General features: G+C 46.2%; 1 protein-coding gene across 3 annotated transcripts in view; it reads right to left on the bottom strand.

Moving 5' to 3' along the window:
- Positions 1–7,473: 7,473 nt before the first annotated feature.
- Positions 7,474–15,230, bottom strand: part of PLD1 (phospholipase D1) — a 62,818-nt gene continuing 55,061 nt past the window's right edge. For all 3 annotated transcript variants that reach the window (XM_057411507.1, XM_057411509.1, XM_057411508.1), the window contains 6 exons: positions 14,417–14,530; positions 12,932–12,981; positions 11,843–11,977; positions 9,351–9,504; positions 8,838–8,952; positions 7,474–8,277 (listed from right to left, as the gene is read on the bottom strand). In XM_057411507.1, the coding sequence (XP_057267490.1) occupies positions 8,053–8,277; positions 8,838–8,952; positions 9,351–9,504; positions 11,843–11,977; positions 12,932–12,981; positions 14,417–14,530 (793 nt within the window). In that variant the 3' untranslated portion in view covers positions 7,474–8,052. The remainder of the gene's footprint in view (positions 8,278–8,837; positions 8,953–9,350; positions 9,505–11,842; positions 11,978–12,931; positions 12,982–14,416; positions 14,531–15,230) is intronic.

The following is a 15,230-nucleotide window of genomic DNA, read 5'->3' as shown; positions in this document are numbered from 1 at the left end:
AAAGCACATCTGAAACATGAAAACCTAAAATGTAAAAAAAAGCCCCAAATCTGAAGTCTCAAACCCATCTGTCGAGTCAAAATCTAGAACTGCTGGGCAAATAGACCCCAAGTCCTCTCCAGAAAGACACATTTTCTGGTTCTGTCTTGCACGTACAATGTGCACTTTCCAGCCTGTGAGTTTGCAAGGACTTGGTTGGGGGGTTCTTCACTATAGGTTTGGTTGGTAAAGAGTGAAATAAAGAAGCAACCAAGAGAACAGAATATGCTTTTCTGCCTGTTTTGTGGGATAAGCTGGAGGAATCATATAAATGCCAATTGCAGCACACCAGGAGCAGGACAGACCTCCAAAGCTGTGGGCAGGAGGGAGCCGGGAAAGTCGATGTCTCCCTGAGTTACAGCCTAGCCTGCCTGTCCCCTCTTTCCCTGCTGGTCCTGGTTCTCCCATCACAGGAAGAACCTGGGGTGAGAGAGCAGCTGTCCATCTGGAGACACTGGTTCATCCGTATGATATGTCTGCTTTTAAGCTGTGCCTTTGCAGGAATTTAAGGGAGTGTACAAAGACTTGGCAAGGGTAAAAGAAACTGCAGACCAAGGTGGTGGGATGGCATCTGCCTGGACAGAGTGGTGCACCCAGGGGCATCAAAGCCCAGGTGTAACCACTGTATAGCTTGGACTGGTGGTTTCTCCAGCTGAAGAGATGGGTCCAGCTCTGAAATTCTCTTGTGCCCACACTATCTTCAGTGTCTCAGCATCCCTCACCTTCCATCCCCAGTGGGTGACTTCCAGCACATCTGCCCCAGCAAGACTCCAGTGCTCTTCTACCTCATTAAATGCACAACCTTTGGACCAGGGCAGGTTGAAAGAGCATAGATTTAGATCAGATATTAGGAAGAAGCTCTTTACTGTGAGGGTGATGAAGCACTGGCACAGGTTGTCCAGAGAAGCTGTGGCTGCCCTTTCCTGGCATTGTTCAAGGCCAGGTTGGACAGGGCTTTGAGCAACCTGGTCTAGTGGAAGGTGTCCCTGCCCATGGCAGGGGGATGGAACTAGATGAGTTTTAAGGTCCTTTCTGACCCAGACCATTCTGTGATTCTAAACATACTATATGACCAGGCCATGAGCAGAGCACCACACAGCTTCTGAGCAGCAGGCAGACAGCTCCCTGGCTTTCGCTGAGCACCAGTAATCTCCAGGTAATAGAAACCTATGAAGCCATGATAACATTATATCCCTGGCCTCCTCTCCTTTGTCCTCAAATGGGAACTCACAAGATGTTTAATTATCGAGATCAGGCTGAATGTGGAAAGATTACTCATCAGTGATCCTGGATATAAACAGTTTCCTTTGCAGAATAATTTCTTCTCTAAGGACTTCCCCTCCTCCTCTCCAAATTAATTTCCATCCCAGCCATGAGCCTCAGTAGAAAATCTTGCCATCATAATTTTGAGCTAAATATTCTGAGTAATCAATCAAAGCAGTGGAACCAATTTTGAAACTGTCACTTTTAATTTTTCCAATGAAGAAAAAAAAAGGAGTATTTCACTCAGTGCAGTTATGACATACTCTCTTAAAACCTTCGCTCCACTGCATCAGTGCTTCAGAGATGTACTTGAAAATCTGGAGGGCCGGCACAATTGCAAAGAAACTTAAACAGATTGATTTTTAGCAGTGATAAGAAACCTGTTTCTTCACAGGCCCTTAGAGCTGTCTCACATAAACCTTTTCTTTCTTTTTTCCTTCCCTACTTTCCTCCTGTACAAAACCAACTATAGCATATTTGTAACTTCATACACGCAGAAGGCTGGCACTCACTAAAAAGTTGACATGTTATTGAGAGTTCACTGCATAAATGCATGGCTAATGAAGGCCCAAAGAGTACATGTGCTCAGTGCTGGCATGGAGGAGAGGATTTCTCTATCCTCTGACACAGGATGCCTGTGGACACATCAGCAACAGAGAGGCTGAGATGTGGTAGGAGGCAGGAGTAGCCTCCATACAAAATTTGCTGGAAAAAATCCCTCCTGGAAAGAACAGGTTTATTAAACACATCAGCAATTGCACTTTGTGTTCAGAGTACATGTGGGCTGCACCTCTGCTCAGCAAGGAGCCATCCAATTAGAGGCTTTGCAAGTAGTTCAAGTGAGTGCTTCGGCTACAGAAAAGCCAAAGGGAGTTCTGCCTTGGGCAGAGGCAGCATGGTCCCGCACTGGTTTGTGCCAGCTACACAGCCTGTAAGCTGCTGTGCGCTTATGTTTTTAATGGGCTGATGGATGTGGATGAAGTTGTGCCTGGTAAAAGCACTGCATGCCTATGCATGGGAGAGGGAACACAGCAAAAGCAGCAACAGTGCCCTCAAGCTGAGCCCCAGCATTACATAGAAATGGAAAGGACCCTTTCTCCAAACTGATACCTACTTTCTAGATCAGGACCATTTCTAGTTTCACACTAATTTCACACCAAGATAAGCTTACATTGAGAGGCTATGGTCTCCTGCTCTGCTTGCATCAAAACCAAGTGATGCCAGCAAGCAGGAGACAGCCAGGGATGCCTGCCTCTGCTACAACTGTCACCCTCGCACTGGTCCTGCTGCCAGTGGCCTCTCTGCACACAGCAGTGCCTGGCAGGTCTCCGCATCCCTCCTGTTGCTGTTATCTCCGCTTGCAAGTCCTCGTGAGTGTGATGCAGTGAGCATGTAATTAGCTGTGAGATGTCGGAGCGGTAGCAGAAGCTGACAGTGTCAATCAGCAGCTCCCCGAGTTCTACCAGCACACCCCTGCCCTGAAGCTCCAGCTCTGTTATCTTGGTTTATTGTGTTTATCAAGAGCACAGATTGGATTTGGAAGTTCTGAAGATGCGGAGAGCCCTTTGGCATTTGAGGAAGGAGATGAGAAACCTAAGAAACACAGAAGTTAATATGTTTTCAGCTTGCAAGAGAGCTTGGAAATGCCACTGATGCGTTATTAATCTCTCTCACCCTGGAGGACAACAGTAATCTGCTTTTTCCTCTATGCTGAATTACCTTTACTGAAAGTTAAAGGGGACAGTGGCAAGTTAATTCTGTTTTGGAGACAGACAATTCTGTGCCTTTCATAGTGCTTTTGGATTACTAAAACTCCTTTAAAACAGGATTTTAAAAATCAAAGAAGTCCAATTTTCTCTTTCTGTGCTGTTTCATTCCAGCAATTTCTCTCTCCTAGGAGAAATGACTCAAGTCTTGCCCTTTTCATTGGAATTCTGACTCCTTTTCCATCACGTCTTGTCTGCTCGGACATCACTGCTAGTGCAAGATACAGAACTTGGCCCACAGGCAGAATGTGCCCACAGTCCCCAAAACAAGCAGAAATGAGAGCAAGGCCAAACATTTTGATATGATGATCAGTTGTATTTTCAGTCCATTAATACACATTCATTTACCAGATACAAATGGAGTGGAAAGAAAAGCAATTGTTACCAGAAACAAGGACACAAAACTCAATTCCAGCAGCCTTCACAGAAGGAATATTCAGTGTTCACAACCGCACTGTTGGAAGGTAGAGACGCACAGAGACAAATCTGAAGTGGAAGATCCTTTTTTGTTGATTAGTTTAGCTAGACACATGATTTAGAAAAAAAATCCAATCCCAACAATTCCCAGAACTGTGACTTTTGACATTTTTTCCATTTCCCATGTGTCAGGAAAGAGGTAAGTTGGAATTGTTTACATGGAGGAGATTTTAGGAAAACATACTGGGAGGGAAAAATAGAATAATCACAAATACTGGAAGATATAACAAGGAAACAGGGAAGGAAATTAAAAAAAATAAGGGAAAGAAAAGAAATTCCAAGAGGATCATGGCATTCAGTGGTCGATGGATAGTCTGCGGGTCTGTTCCACTTTGATATACCTTAGTTTTGCATGCTTAATTTGATTCACTGCTATGGTGTTACACTCCTGGTTCAAGGCTCGATTCTGCAAAGCTCCTGCTTTCAGCAGTACCTCAGCTGCACAGAAGGGGTTGCTGGTTTCAAGCCACAAAATGTGAGTGTATTCCCATCTTGCAGGCCAACCTCTGGTCCTGTACCTGGTCTGGAGCCCACCTGCTCTCCTCACCTTGGCCATCACTGCACTCTACAGACCAAATCTTTTCTGCCAGAAAACCACTGCAGCAGCTCTGCAGCTGACGGACGTGTGTCAGTTTAGACCAGCAGGGATTTGGGTCTTTACATTTGGCAGGAGAAGGAGACGGCATTAACCTAAAGGACCACTCAGACTTTTATTTCAATGTTCCACAAACGCAACGCACAAAGGACTTGTTACATTGAAATAAAAATAGAAAACCACATCCGAGCTTGATTGTACATGGGCGTTTCCTTGGAAGGAAAAAAGATATTGTAAGTTATTAATATCAGGGTCCCAGTGAGGCAAAACCTACACTAAGGTCTCCCCTGAGGGACAGCACCAGGATTGCAAAATTACGTTCTGAAACCTCATCAAAAGAAATGAAAATGGAGCATTTCGGGTTTAATCTAGCCAAGCTCACATCCATCAAGTCAAGTGACAAACTGAGACCAAGAGACCAGAAACTGAGCTGAGCGCTTAGCATCTGCCATGGAGCACTAGAGTAGTCTTTCTGCAAATCATTTTCCAGTGAAGTACTAACATATGATGATATTTTATCCCTTGTTTTTTAAACCATCCACTAACTTTGCAGTGGAACATTTACCCAGTCCAGCAGCTGTACAACAAAACACATTTTAAAATATCAGACTATTAAAAAGACAAGGAGTACGAGTTCTCAAAGTGGCATGTGTTAAGGAATAAATTAAAAGGAGGTTATGGGGGAGGTGGTCTACTCAGGTTGAACTACAAAATAAAGACTGAGCCTGGGAGAAGTTCTCATTTCCTATAGATCTAACAAACAAATGCCACAAGAAACAGTTCATGCTCCTGGGTTTGCTAGTGCTTGAAACCACACTGCTTGTTACAGTACTGTATATTTGCGAGCGATCCTCTCCAGCTTGAAGGTATTAAACCCACACTGGTATTACAGACTAAGTAGTAGTGATTGTTTAGGTGCAGAAATTAACCCTGTCAAGGCGCTCAATCTCACAGGCTTCTTAATATAAGAAGTAAACCTCTAGCTGACAGGATGCAAGGAGCCAGCTTTGCACAGCACAGCCTATGTGTGCAAACAAGCGTGCCTTCACTGGAAATGGCTCTAGCCCCAGCATTTGTTTGAGGTGAGCAATGCCACAACCATGGGGGGCTTCAGTGGCCCCTTGAGCCCTGGGGGATGCCAGGCTCTCTGCACTATGCCAAGGCTGCCTTGCACACCTTGCCAGCATTTGAACATTACTAAATTCTTGGTATCTGGAATTTAGCACCAACACATGGATGTTCAGTACAGCTCCTCTGTTCCCACGGAGGGAAACCTGCTTCTGGACACAGAGCCAATGTGAGGCTTGTCTGCTATTTTAATAACAAAAGACCTTAATTAGCACCTTTTCATACATAATCAGCCAATTAAACCTCTCCTCCATGGCTCTGCTGTGTTGCTTGGGACCAGCATCCATCATGCTGTGGGTGGAGTGTTGCAGAACTTGGGTGGTTTTTTCCCCAAAAGAGCCTGGCAGAAGGGGACTTAATGCCACTGGAGTTATGAAGCCCCAGTAGTTATCTACCTACCACTTTAAGAGACAATATAAGGATAATTTAACACTTACAAAAGTCTTTGCTAATATGAGGATGGAGACAATAAGAGCACTTAGAAGATGACAGGAGTCTTGCACTTCAAGGTTCACATGTAGGGGTGGCAGGGTTGAATGCTTCCTTTTCAACTATGAATACAGATCTGTGTGACTTACAATGATTCTTTGACAGGCTGTAATTGTTTCAAGTTAGCAGCTTTGTTCAAACTAAAACAGCTAAAAACATATCAGGAGAGGAAAGCTCTGAACTTGCACTGATGTAAAATAACAAGAGAACTTTGATCTTTCTTGATTGCAAATGGTTGGAGCACATATTGCTCTGGTTCTGCAGGGGGTGACCCCAGGTCAATTTTTAAGGGAAAAATCAAAAATCAAGGGAACCTACTTATCTGCTAACAGTGCACTAGCTAAAAGCACCAACCCCTGGACCAAAGATCACCACATAAAATGCTGCGCATGCACTTCCATCAGGCTAGCCAGACCACAGATGAACCGACCAGAAAGGAGTGTAATATGCAACTGTATCTACAAAACATAAGTGTAAAACAGTGGGAACTGTAGGAAAGGGCTGGAAGAATGCCTGGAGTTGTTACTTACTTGGGTGATGCAGTAGGTACAGAATTATCTGGTTCCTATTTACAGATCTGAAGACACCAAAGGCAATCAGCTAAAATGTGCCAGCTATGTTTTAGGAATAGCTAGGCAACTGGTGTGATTCTTTTCCAGTTAAAAAAATGAGTAAGACCATAGAAGAGGCAGGAGAGATAAAACCAGACTTGCTTGTGAATTAAATAGTTCACCTGGTCTTTTGACTAAGGATTGTTGGGCACAGGGTTAAATGCAGCTAGCAAAGGGTTTCCCCCATACACCACAGCAGCCGAGGAGCTCAGCCTCCCACTTTTCCAGGTACGACTCTTCACTAGGCATTTCTAACAGTCCAGGCTCTTAGTGTTTGACATGGCACTGCTGACTGCCAAGGAACACCTCTCCTGGGATTGCAGTTGGAGCTGGACATGAAATTGTGAGACATGGCTTACTGCAGGTAGAGCAAAGACCCAGGACAGCACCCACCACATGAGGTCCTGAGTGGCGGCGTTTTGCCTAGGGATGCCGAGTGAAATTGCTGCTTCGCTGCACAGCGAGATGCAAAACATAGGTTTGGAAATTGTCTTATAGAACTGGAAAACAGGGATGGGCATGCTGAGTTTTCCCTGTGCTTAGGAAGACACATCCTGCATGGCTGAGCTCAAAGATTGTGGCTGGTCTAATAACAAAGTAGACCACAGCAAAGGCTTTGCTAACTGCTTCCCTTCCTCCTTATATACATCCCACCTACGAAGCAACACGTCTGCTCAGTTTGAGCATGGCATCAGCTCTAGCTTAATGGCCTTTCTCTTCCTTAAAAGGGAAGAAAGGGATGGAAAGAAAAGCCTATCTATGTACTGCAAATTAAATGCATGAATGGAGGATGCAGAGCACAGAGCTTGGTGGGGTTTCGAGTTTCTGTCCCATTACAGGCAGTGCCTCACTCTCTTTAAGCTCCAGAGATGATCTAAGGCTTGAGTTTAAACCTTGATCCTCTCCTGGAGAAAGCATTCACACTCAGTCTCAACAAATTGATGTATTACATGCCTGCAAAGGCCAGCAAACTCTGGTGATTTTCAGCAACTCCGGCTCCATTGAGGCTGCCTTTTGCCAAGATCTAGGCAGTGCCATGCACTGCACGTGAGGACTGCTGATTGCTGTAGCTGTGATAGAAACATTGATGAAAACATGCTGATTCTGATACAAGATTCTTAGTCCATTTCCATTTAAGAAGTGAAACACCTGCAAGTGGTAGGACAGCCCAAGGCAGCACCAAACAGCACTTCCTGACAGCATCAGAGTTGTATGTCATGCTCTGACGGCATATGAAAGGGGTGAGATGGGGGACTCCAGCAAGCCAAGGCGCAGATACCCGAAAGCCTTAGAAGCACATGCAGCCCATCATTCCTGCACAGCCACAGCACAATCACAGTACGTATGCAACCACAGTATACAGCTGGCAGTAGTAACAACAGCAACTGGGATTTGTTTCTTGTCCTAGGAAGTGGCCTGCGTCCTTTAGGCACTCAGAACATGCCATAAGAAGTAACTCCTTCAGAGGTTAAACGTCTCATCTGCCATAATTTCTAAGTCTTTCTGCTCCTCTCTTTTGCTAGTGTTGACTTGCTTTGAGTTCCTCCACCAAAATCCTTAAGAAGGGCACGTTAGCTTGGTGGAGATCTGTCACCTCTCTCAGCAATAAAAGGCTTTCCAAAATCCTGTAATGTTCAACAACTTGTCTCTAGAGAACCAGAGTTTAAAACATAAAGCAGTCTTCTTAAGTCCAAACCTCCATGGGTACCATGGACTCCTTTGTTCCAACGGAGGGAAGCAAGTACTCTTCCTCCAGAAAACGAAAGGGGAATTGTACTAAAAACCCACGAATCTTTTTCAATTCTTCTGCTGCTTTCGCAGGATCATCATTCGCTAATTTGGGCTTGTTGATGAAATCACGCAGTTGGGTTAAATTATTCACCTGGTCACTGGGAAGGCATCGAAAAACCTGATCAAAACAGAAAGTGGTATGTCAGTGCAGGGGAAATACTGCAATGCAGAGCTCCTGAGAAGGACCAAAACATCTAATACAAATTCCCTGGGATGGTAGTGACTTAATTAAGAGCCTGGAGAACATGGAGGGAAGACGCATGTGCCTATCTGTGATACGGCTGGAGCAGGCAGAGGGGAAGCTCCAGGGCTTTTTCTTATCACTGCAAAAGCTCATTAAAAAACAGAAGTAAAATTTGCTTCTACTCCGGTTACGCCAAGTAGAAGCAGTAAGTACACCACAGCCACTCACTGGAGCTACAGCTGATATAAGTAAAAGGAGAAATCAGAACTGCTGCCTTCTTGGGCTGCTGCCACATTTCAAGGATGCACAAACTCCAGTGCCTTGTTCACAGCTCTTCCATCTGACACTACTCATTCCTTGAAAACATCTCTGAAGGTCCCACCCCAGGAGCTGGACCTGCTGCACTTGCTCTCCCTGTGCTGCTTCTCCCATTGGCATCTGTTGCTGCTGCATGGGAAGGAGAGAAGGGAAAGGCATCATGTTCTGTTCCTCACCTTATCAAAGATGGTGGCATTGCGAGCTGCTGTAGAAATCCACACCTCCTTGAAAAATCTGTCACACACAGGATCCTGGTGTTCCGGACTGAGATCAGAGCCGCCAAGGACAACCCTGAGAAGATAAAGCAATTGATGCTCATGGAAGCTCAAGCACTGGGTATTCCCCCTCTTGAGAAATGCTAGGAGATGAAAAATTTCCTTGGGACTTGCCAAACCCTGTGTGCTCCCAGCAGTCTCCTGCTCCTGTCCCTGGCAATAGTCTGTCAGCTGTAATGCTGCTCAATTTTCTACTTCTTTTACTGGGCAATAATTGTCCAGATGGAAAATGGGGAGGGAGAAGCTAAAAAAGAAACCCCAATGAAACAGCAGCAGAAGACCGGGCTAAATCCAGGGCAGGCAATGCTAAACCTGAGCAGGCAGCAACTCTTTTTGTCTGAAAGGCTGCTGGCAGGCAAAAGCCTGAGCAAGCCTTGCCTGCATGCTGCTCACTGCCAGCCCTGTGCATCCCACCTGAAGCACCGCAGCCGGAGGGACTGGGCAAACTTCCCAGCGCTGTAGTCTTCCCCATCCATCACAGAGGGGATGGTCTCAGTGTCCTGCACGATGATGGCCATCTCGCTGTCCCTCTTTCCCAGCATGCTGCGGTCATTGATGTTGGCAGAGCCTGGCAAGGGGGAGAATAGAGCACCGGTAAGGCACCACAGCTGCATGGGATGCTCCTGCACACCCTTCATCACCACCCTTTGCATCTCTCATCTCCATGGGGGACCATCTATGGCTTCACTAGGTAAAGCCCTCACACCAGAGGTCTTCCTTGTGGAAACACAGACCCTGAGAGCCAGGATTTGGGGAAGGGGAAAAATCTCCAACTGATTTTTGCAGGCTTCAAATGCTCCAGGTTTGAAAGAAGATTAAATCATAGTCAAGCTCAGGCCATCGTTTTTAAACGTTTACTCTCTCTGAAACTTCCCAGATACTTTTGCTGAAGGATGCCACAGCTTTCAAAGGGCTTAACTGCATTTGGTTTGGATACTAGGTTACCTGACACAGGATGGGCTTCATGGATAAATCTGCCCTCATCCTTAGTAATGCAAAGAAAGGAAGCTTTTCATTTTCATTTGTGAAGGTCATCTCCTTGCTGTGGGCTGCACGTCTGCAAAGGCAGCCTCCTGTCCTGCCAGGACCACAGTTTGTGTCTGCAGACACAAGAACTCAGGCACCATCCCTGCTGATGCAGCAAGGCAGCAGAACACCCCAGGACTCTGCAGGACTTTCACACTACAAGAGATGTTTCTTCTCTACTCCTTGCCCTGTGCTTGCTACCGCATGCTGTGCAAGACCCAAATGCCAGGAAGTGGAGGTGTGCTTTCCAGAGGGTTGCAAAGGGCCCCCCTTCCCCAGTGCTGGAGACCCATGGGTGTCCTGTGCACAGTTCCTGGCTCACACCTTGAGAAACAACCACTTCTGTCCCCAGTGCTGCTGGAGGGCAGCAGACATTTGTCCTGTTGCATTTCTACTGCATGGCTCTGGCCATGCCTTTTGGGGGGGGGGGGGGGGGGGGGGGGGTGTCCCTCTCCAAAATGCATCACCATGCTCATGTAAAGGTTTGTATGTACTTGGCCCCGCGTGGTGGCTCCAGCCCTGACTCTGCACAGTGCTGAGAGCTCCCCTTGCAGGACCTGACACCCATAGCATTGCTCAAGAACAGGTGAGGCTTTATACTCAAACCAGTTTCTGCATCTCATGCAACCATCAGAAAGAAAGGGACTGGGGACACCACAGCACTTGCTGGCTCCAAAGGAACCACAAGATGCAGCCAGCAATAGGAGTCATCAGGTCATTAACCCACAGAAATGACCAAACAGCCCCCAGCTCTAGAAGAGACCCTCAGGCACTAGGTAGCCATTTAGCCTTCCCAGTGACTGAACTGACTCAAGAGGACCTCACTCCTCCCAGAGGAAAAATGAGCTGAGCCTCTCTCTTGCAGAGTGGTCCCATTAGCATTTTATTTCCATGCACGGTCTTTCATGAGTGTTAAAGGGATGACGCTGCCTCCCCATCTTCTCATCAGCTGCCACAGATGCAAATGTTGCCTAAAAATCCATCCTCAGGCTTATAGGTACAGAAAGCAGAAGACCTGTCTCAGCCCCCTCCCCCAGATCACAGTTGCAAAGTCACTGCTCCTGCTGCAACACTGAAACCACTTCTGAGCTGTGCTGTGTACTGGAGATGAGATCTGACCCCGCAGAGGGTAACAACGGAGGAGCAAACCTAACCACAGGTCATCCGAGACTACAGCTGAACTGCTGCATTGAAGGAAGGAAGTATTCCGAGTCCTACAAAATCTGGTATTAAGTTATTTTTTGGCAAAGTTTCTGTTGCTGACACAGCAGATAAAAAAAGGTTTCTTCAAAGGAACAGGCCAAAAAACTGCTTTTCTGCTGTGATATAGAGCTCTGAGCCTGAAGTCTCTTGTCTTTGCTGCATGGTCTCATAATAAATAGGGTAAAAAAAGAGAAAATGGATGAAATGTTATCTATTACTTGTTATAACATATTTCGCCATTCTTAGGAAATGGAGCTGATAAATGACACATGTTGTCCAAAGCTTCCAAGTTTTACGGCACATTCTGTTCTTTAAGGAACAGATGACAAGTCTAAAAAGTCTTCCTGTTAGAGCAGTTTGATACAAGACAGATGGACAATATTCCCTGCACTGGGATTCTCTTCACTGTTACACTGAGATTCAAAGCCATTTTACAAAAACAAATTAAATGACAGTCCCACAGATCCTTTCCTCCCTCCTACCTACCTTCCTGATGAACTTACGCATCTGGGCTTTGGGTTGTTTTTTTAAACAACAAAATATTTCACAAGAAAGAAATCACAGCATAGAAAAGCACACAGCACCACAGCCTGCACTGATTACGGGGCAGAGAAATGAAGGGTCTAATGCAGATATAACTGAGTGCTCCAAACCCCTCCCACAGGCCCCCTGCTCACCGATTATAACTGTGTTGTCATCAGCAATAAGCAGCTTGCTGTGAACATAGATGAGCTCTGTGACTAGTTTTCCTTCCAACTCAGCATATGTTCGAAGTCCACAGAACGATATGTAGTTTATCCACTTATCTCCAACTGAAAATTAAACAAGATGAGGAATGAGGAAGGTGGAAAAGAGAAGAAAGATAAAAGACCCATATAAATAACAATTCACTTTTGACTTAAATAAGAAACAGATAATGGAAATTAGTTCATAAATAGACTTTACAAGCTGCCTGTGGGCTTCCTGCACTGCTCTGATCCACTGCCTGCTTGAATACTTCCACTATGGCAAGAAATGACCCCCGATCTCCCTTGTGCAGCATGCCAAGTCCTCACAATTGATCCAAATGTCTTAAAATAACTGGACCGTGCGACTGCCCTTCTGCAAATGCTGCAGAAAGGAAGCTGGAAGCAGGTGTTTTGTCCATGCACAGTATGGAAATATGTCCTAATGTACTTCTCTGCAGTTCAGATGTATGCAAAGACCCAGAAGGAATGAGGCATTATGTACACCCCTGGTATTTGTGATATATAGGCTTTCATGGTGCTCTGATTTCAAGCTGGCACCCTCACAGCAAGGAAGCAGCTCAGAAACAGCATCCTGCTTAGGCAGGTTTTCCCTCTTTGTGTTTGACAACTGACAGAAACACATGCAGGGTGGGGTTCACAGGGGAGGCTGAAGACTTGTCACTCCCAAAAGCGGGCCCCCAGGACATTTTTCAAACAACACGATCCTGAGCAGCTGCAACCTCTGCTGTCTTCTCCCTGGGGTCCTCCCCTCCTCCAGATCAGGGCTGCATCCAAGCATGAAGTCTGACAACTGGCCACAGCTTGCATGTTCCAAAAGACCTTGCCATGGGATAACAGCAGAGGGAGGTCATTCACCAGCCCCATGAGCCCATAGCACATGACGCTATGAGATGCCCCAGTCACAGCAAGCCATGCTAATAAGAAGCTGGAGAATCTGATTTATGTGTCATAGACATAGACACTGAACAGCAGCAACCCAAGACTAAAAAACATAGAGGAGAAAAATAAAGTTCTTACCCTCTGTCTTCAACTGGCCCAGGATTGAGTTTTCTCCTCGGCACATGGTCCTGGAAAGAAGGTAGGCAGCCGTCAGCACCACCGTGACTCAAGGCAACAGCATATGCTGAAGCAGAACCAGGCAAGGTAAATCACAAACACAGATGCCTCTTAAATACCCTGTGCAAGCAGAAGAAACACGGTGCTTCCAGAACACACATTTTCCCTGAATGACTGTTGATGTATCATGGACTGCTCATTTCCTATAAGAGCTCGTACCAATCTGCACAGGAGCTGGGGAGCATTTTTGCTTTCTAGAGCACACCTCGATGATAAATGTCTTACAAACAGGGGTGCTACTGTCTGTGCCACAGGTCTGGATGTGAAATTGCATTAAGAAAATAACATGCGCAGAACACCAGGTCAGGGAGTTTGCATGAGTATGGCTGGGCTGGAAAAGCCACAGCCTGCATCTTATTCAAAAGAGCCCAACCCATGGGCAATTTCTCAAGACCTGTGGTTGCCCTTGCAGAAGAAAGCTGAGGCAAAAGGGCCTAATTAGAGAGACATGCTGCTTTCCTTCTGCTTGTGTCTCCTGTCCCACTCATCCTTCTGGATGTCTGCTGGTCTGCAGGGATCCTACTGCACAAGGAAGATTTCTTCTGTCTCCACAGACATACCACAACACAGTAGCTTTCCAGTAAAACCATCTTGCCTTGGACCATTTTGCCTTTCTCTACAGCCCATTTCTAGCACAGGGCTACCTGGCACCACTGTGTCTCATTCCTTCCCATGAGGCTTGCAACTAGGGATGCATGAGTCCCTCAGACACATCCATGCTGGAGCAGGGGAATGACATTGGGGAATATGCTGTTGCTAGCAAGAGCCAGGCAAAGTATTGGCCAAAAAGGCAGATTTGGAGACAAAGCCTGGCTAAGGAACCTACAGAACTGCAAGCTCCATTCTGGCTCCAGTGGTGATGGGGATGCTGCCAGAAGGAACTGTAACAAGCACCATGGGAAGTGCCTACAGGAGAGCATGACTGTAGAGTGGGAGGGTAAAGAGCTCAGAGATGAAGAGGTCCTGGTCTGATGAGCTAAAATGAAAATGTTATGCCACACATGGACAGTAACTGAGAGTCAGGAATTGGTGGGTTTGTGTAAAGGATTGGGGAACCCATTGTGCCAGGGCAGAGTGGGATTTCCCCAGATCTGTGAGGGTGTTTGCCTGCAGAAAGCACTGGGTTTTACCCACCGCACTTCCCCAACTCAGCTAGCATTGCCTCGCCTCCTGATGCGAACCCTAAGGCTGGCAAATGCATGAGCTATAAGTACTAAATGAAAGCTATAGTTTTTTGCTTTTCCAAACACTGTGTGCATGGGGACAGCATCTAGTGTGATGCTGCGTGGATGGATGGCGGCTGGAGCCTTGGGCACCACCTGCAGCAAGCAGAGGTGACGAGGGAGGTCTCTGACAGCCTGCCTGCAGCAGGGCTGCCTGCAGTACCTGTAGTTGAAGTGCATTATGGCCTGCAGGGCACTCCCCCCACCAGTCGAGATGTCTCCTTCAAACCCAGGCAGCAGCGGGATCACCACGTACACTCGGAAACGCTTGTTTTCCCTGAAAAGAGAGTATGGGGGAATATTAGCCTGCAAATATTACAGCTTCCTGCAAGGTGAAGGCCTCCTGTTTTCACTTTCCTTGCACTAACCAACTTGGTTTTCATCCACAGCTACTATGCAAATTTTAAGAGAGCAAAAAAGTATGAAGTGTATTTCCAGTTACATATCTTCATCACCTGCCAGCAGTACTTCAGTGTGTGTTCAGGCTGCCAGGAGGAGAAGCAGATAGCAAAAGAAGCTAAAGGAAAAGAAACACATTTTCACCAGAGTTCAAGGGCATAGCGATTGTTTTACAGATCATGTCTGTCACTCATTTGAGCACCCCATAGCCCAGTCACGGCAATACTGCTTGAAACTGGTGTGTATAACTGCCTAAGATTACGAAGCTATCACAGGCAGAAAACCGAAATCTAACATGATGTTCTCACTTCATCCTGGTTTTTAGAAGCCAGAAACATCACAAAGGCTGGAAGAAGCTCAGGGCACAAGAAAAACATTTATCACTCAAGGAAGGCAAGTATATCACTAATACATCACAACCCGCAAACCTCATTCCCAGATTTCCCCCAGACTAAGCCATACTCTATAACCATGATCTGATTCAGAACAAAAGCTGCAATTGTGGCACTGCTTGGGGCTTTTCTTAAAGCCCACCTTTGGGTTTTCTTTGCTGACAAAAGCTAGACGCATCTGCTCTG

This window comes from Pezoporus wallicus, unplaced genomic scaffold, assembly GCF_028554395.1.
Source record: "Pezoporus wallicus isolate ANWC-B61680 ecotype Strahan unplaced genomic scaffold, APGP_CSIRO_Pwel_v1 contig_6899, whole genome shotgun sequence".
Lineage (NCBI taxonomy): Eukaryota > Metazoa > Chordata > Aves > Psittaciformes > Psittacidae > Pezoporus > Pezoporus wallicus.
This window is presented reverse-complemented; position numbering and strand designations above follow the sequence as displayed.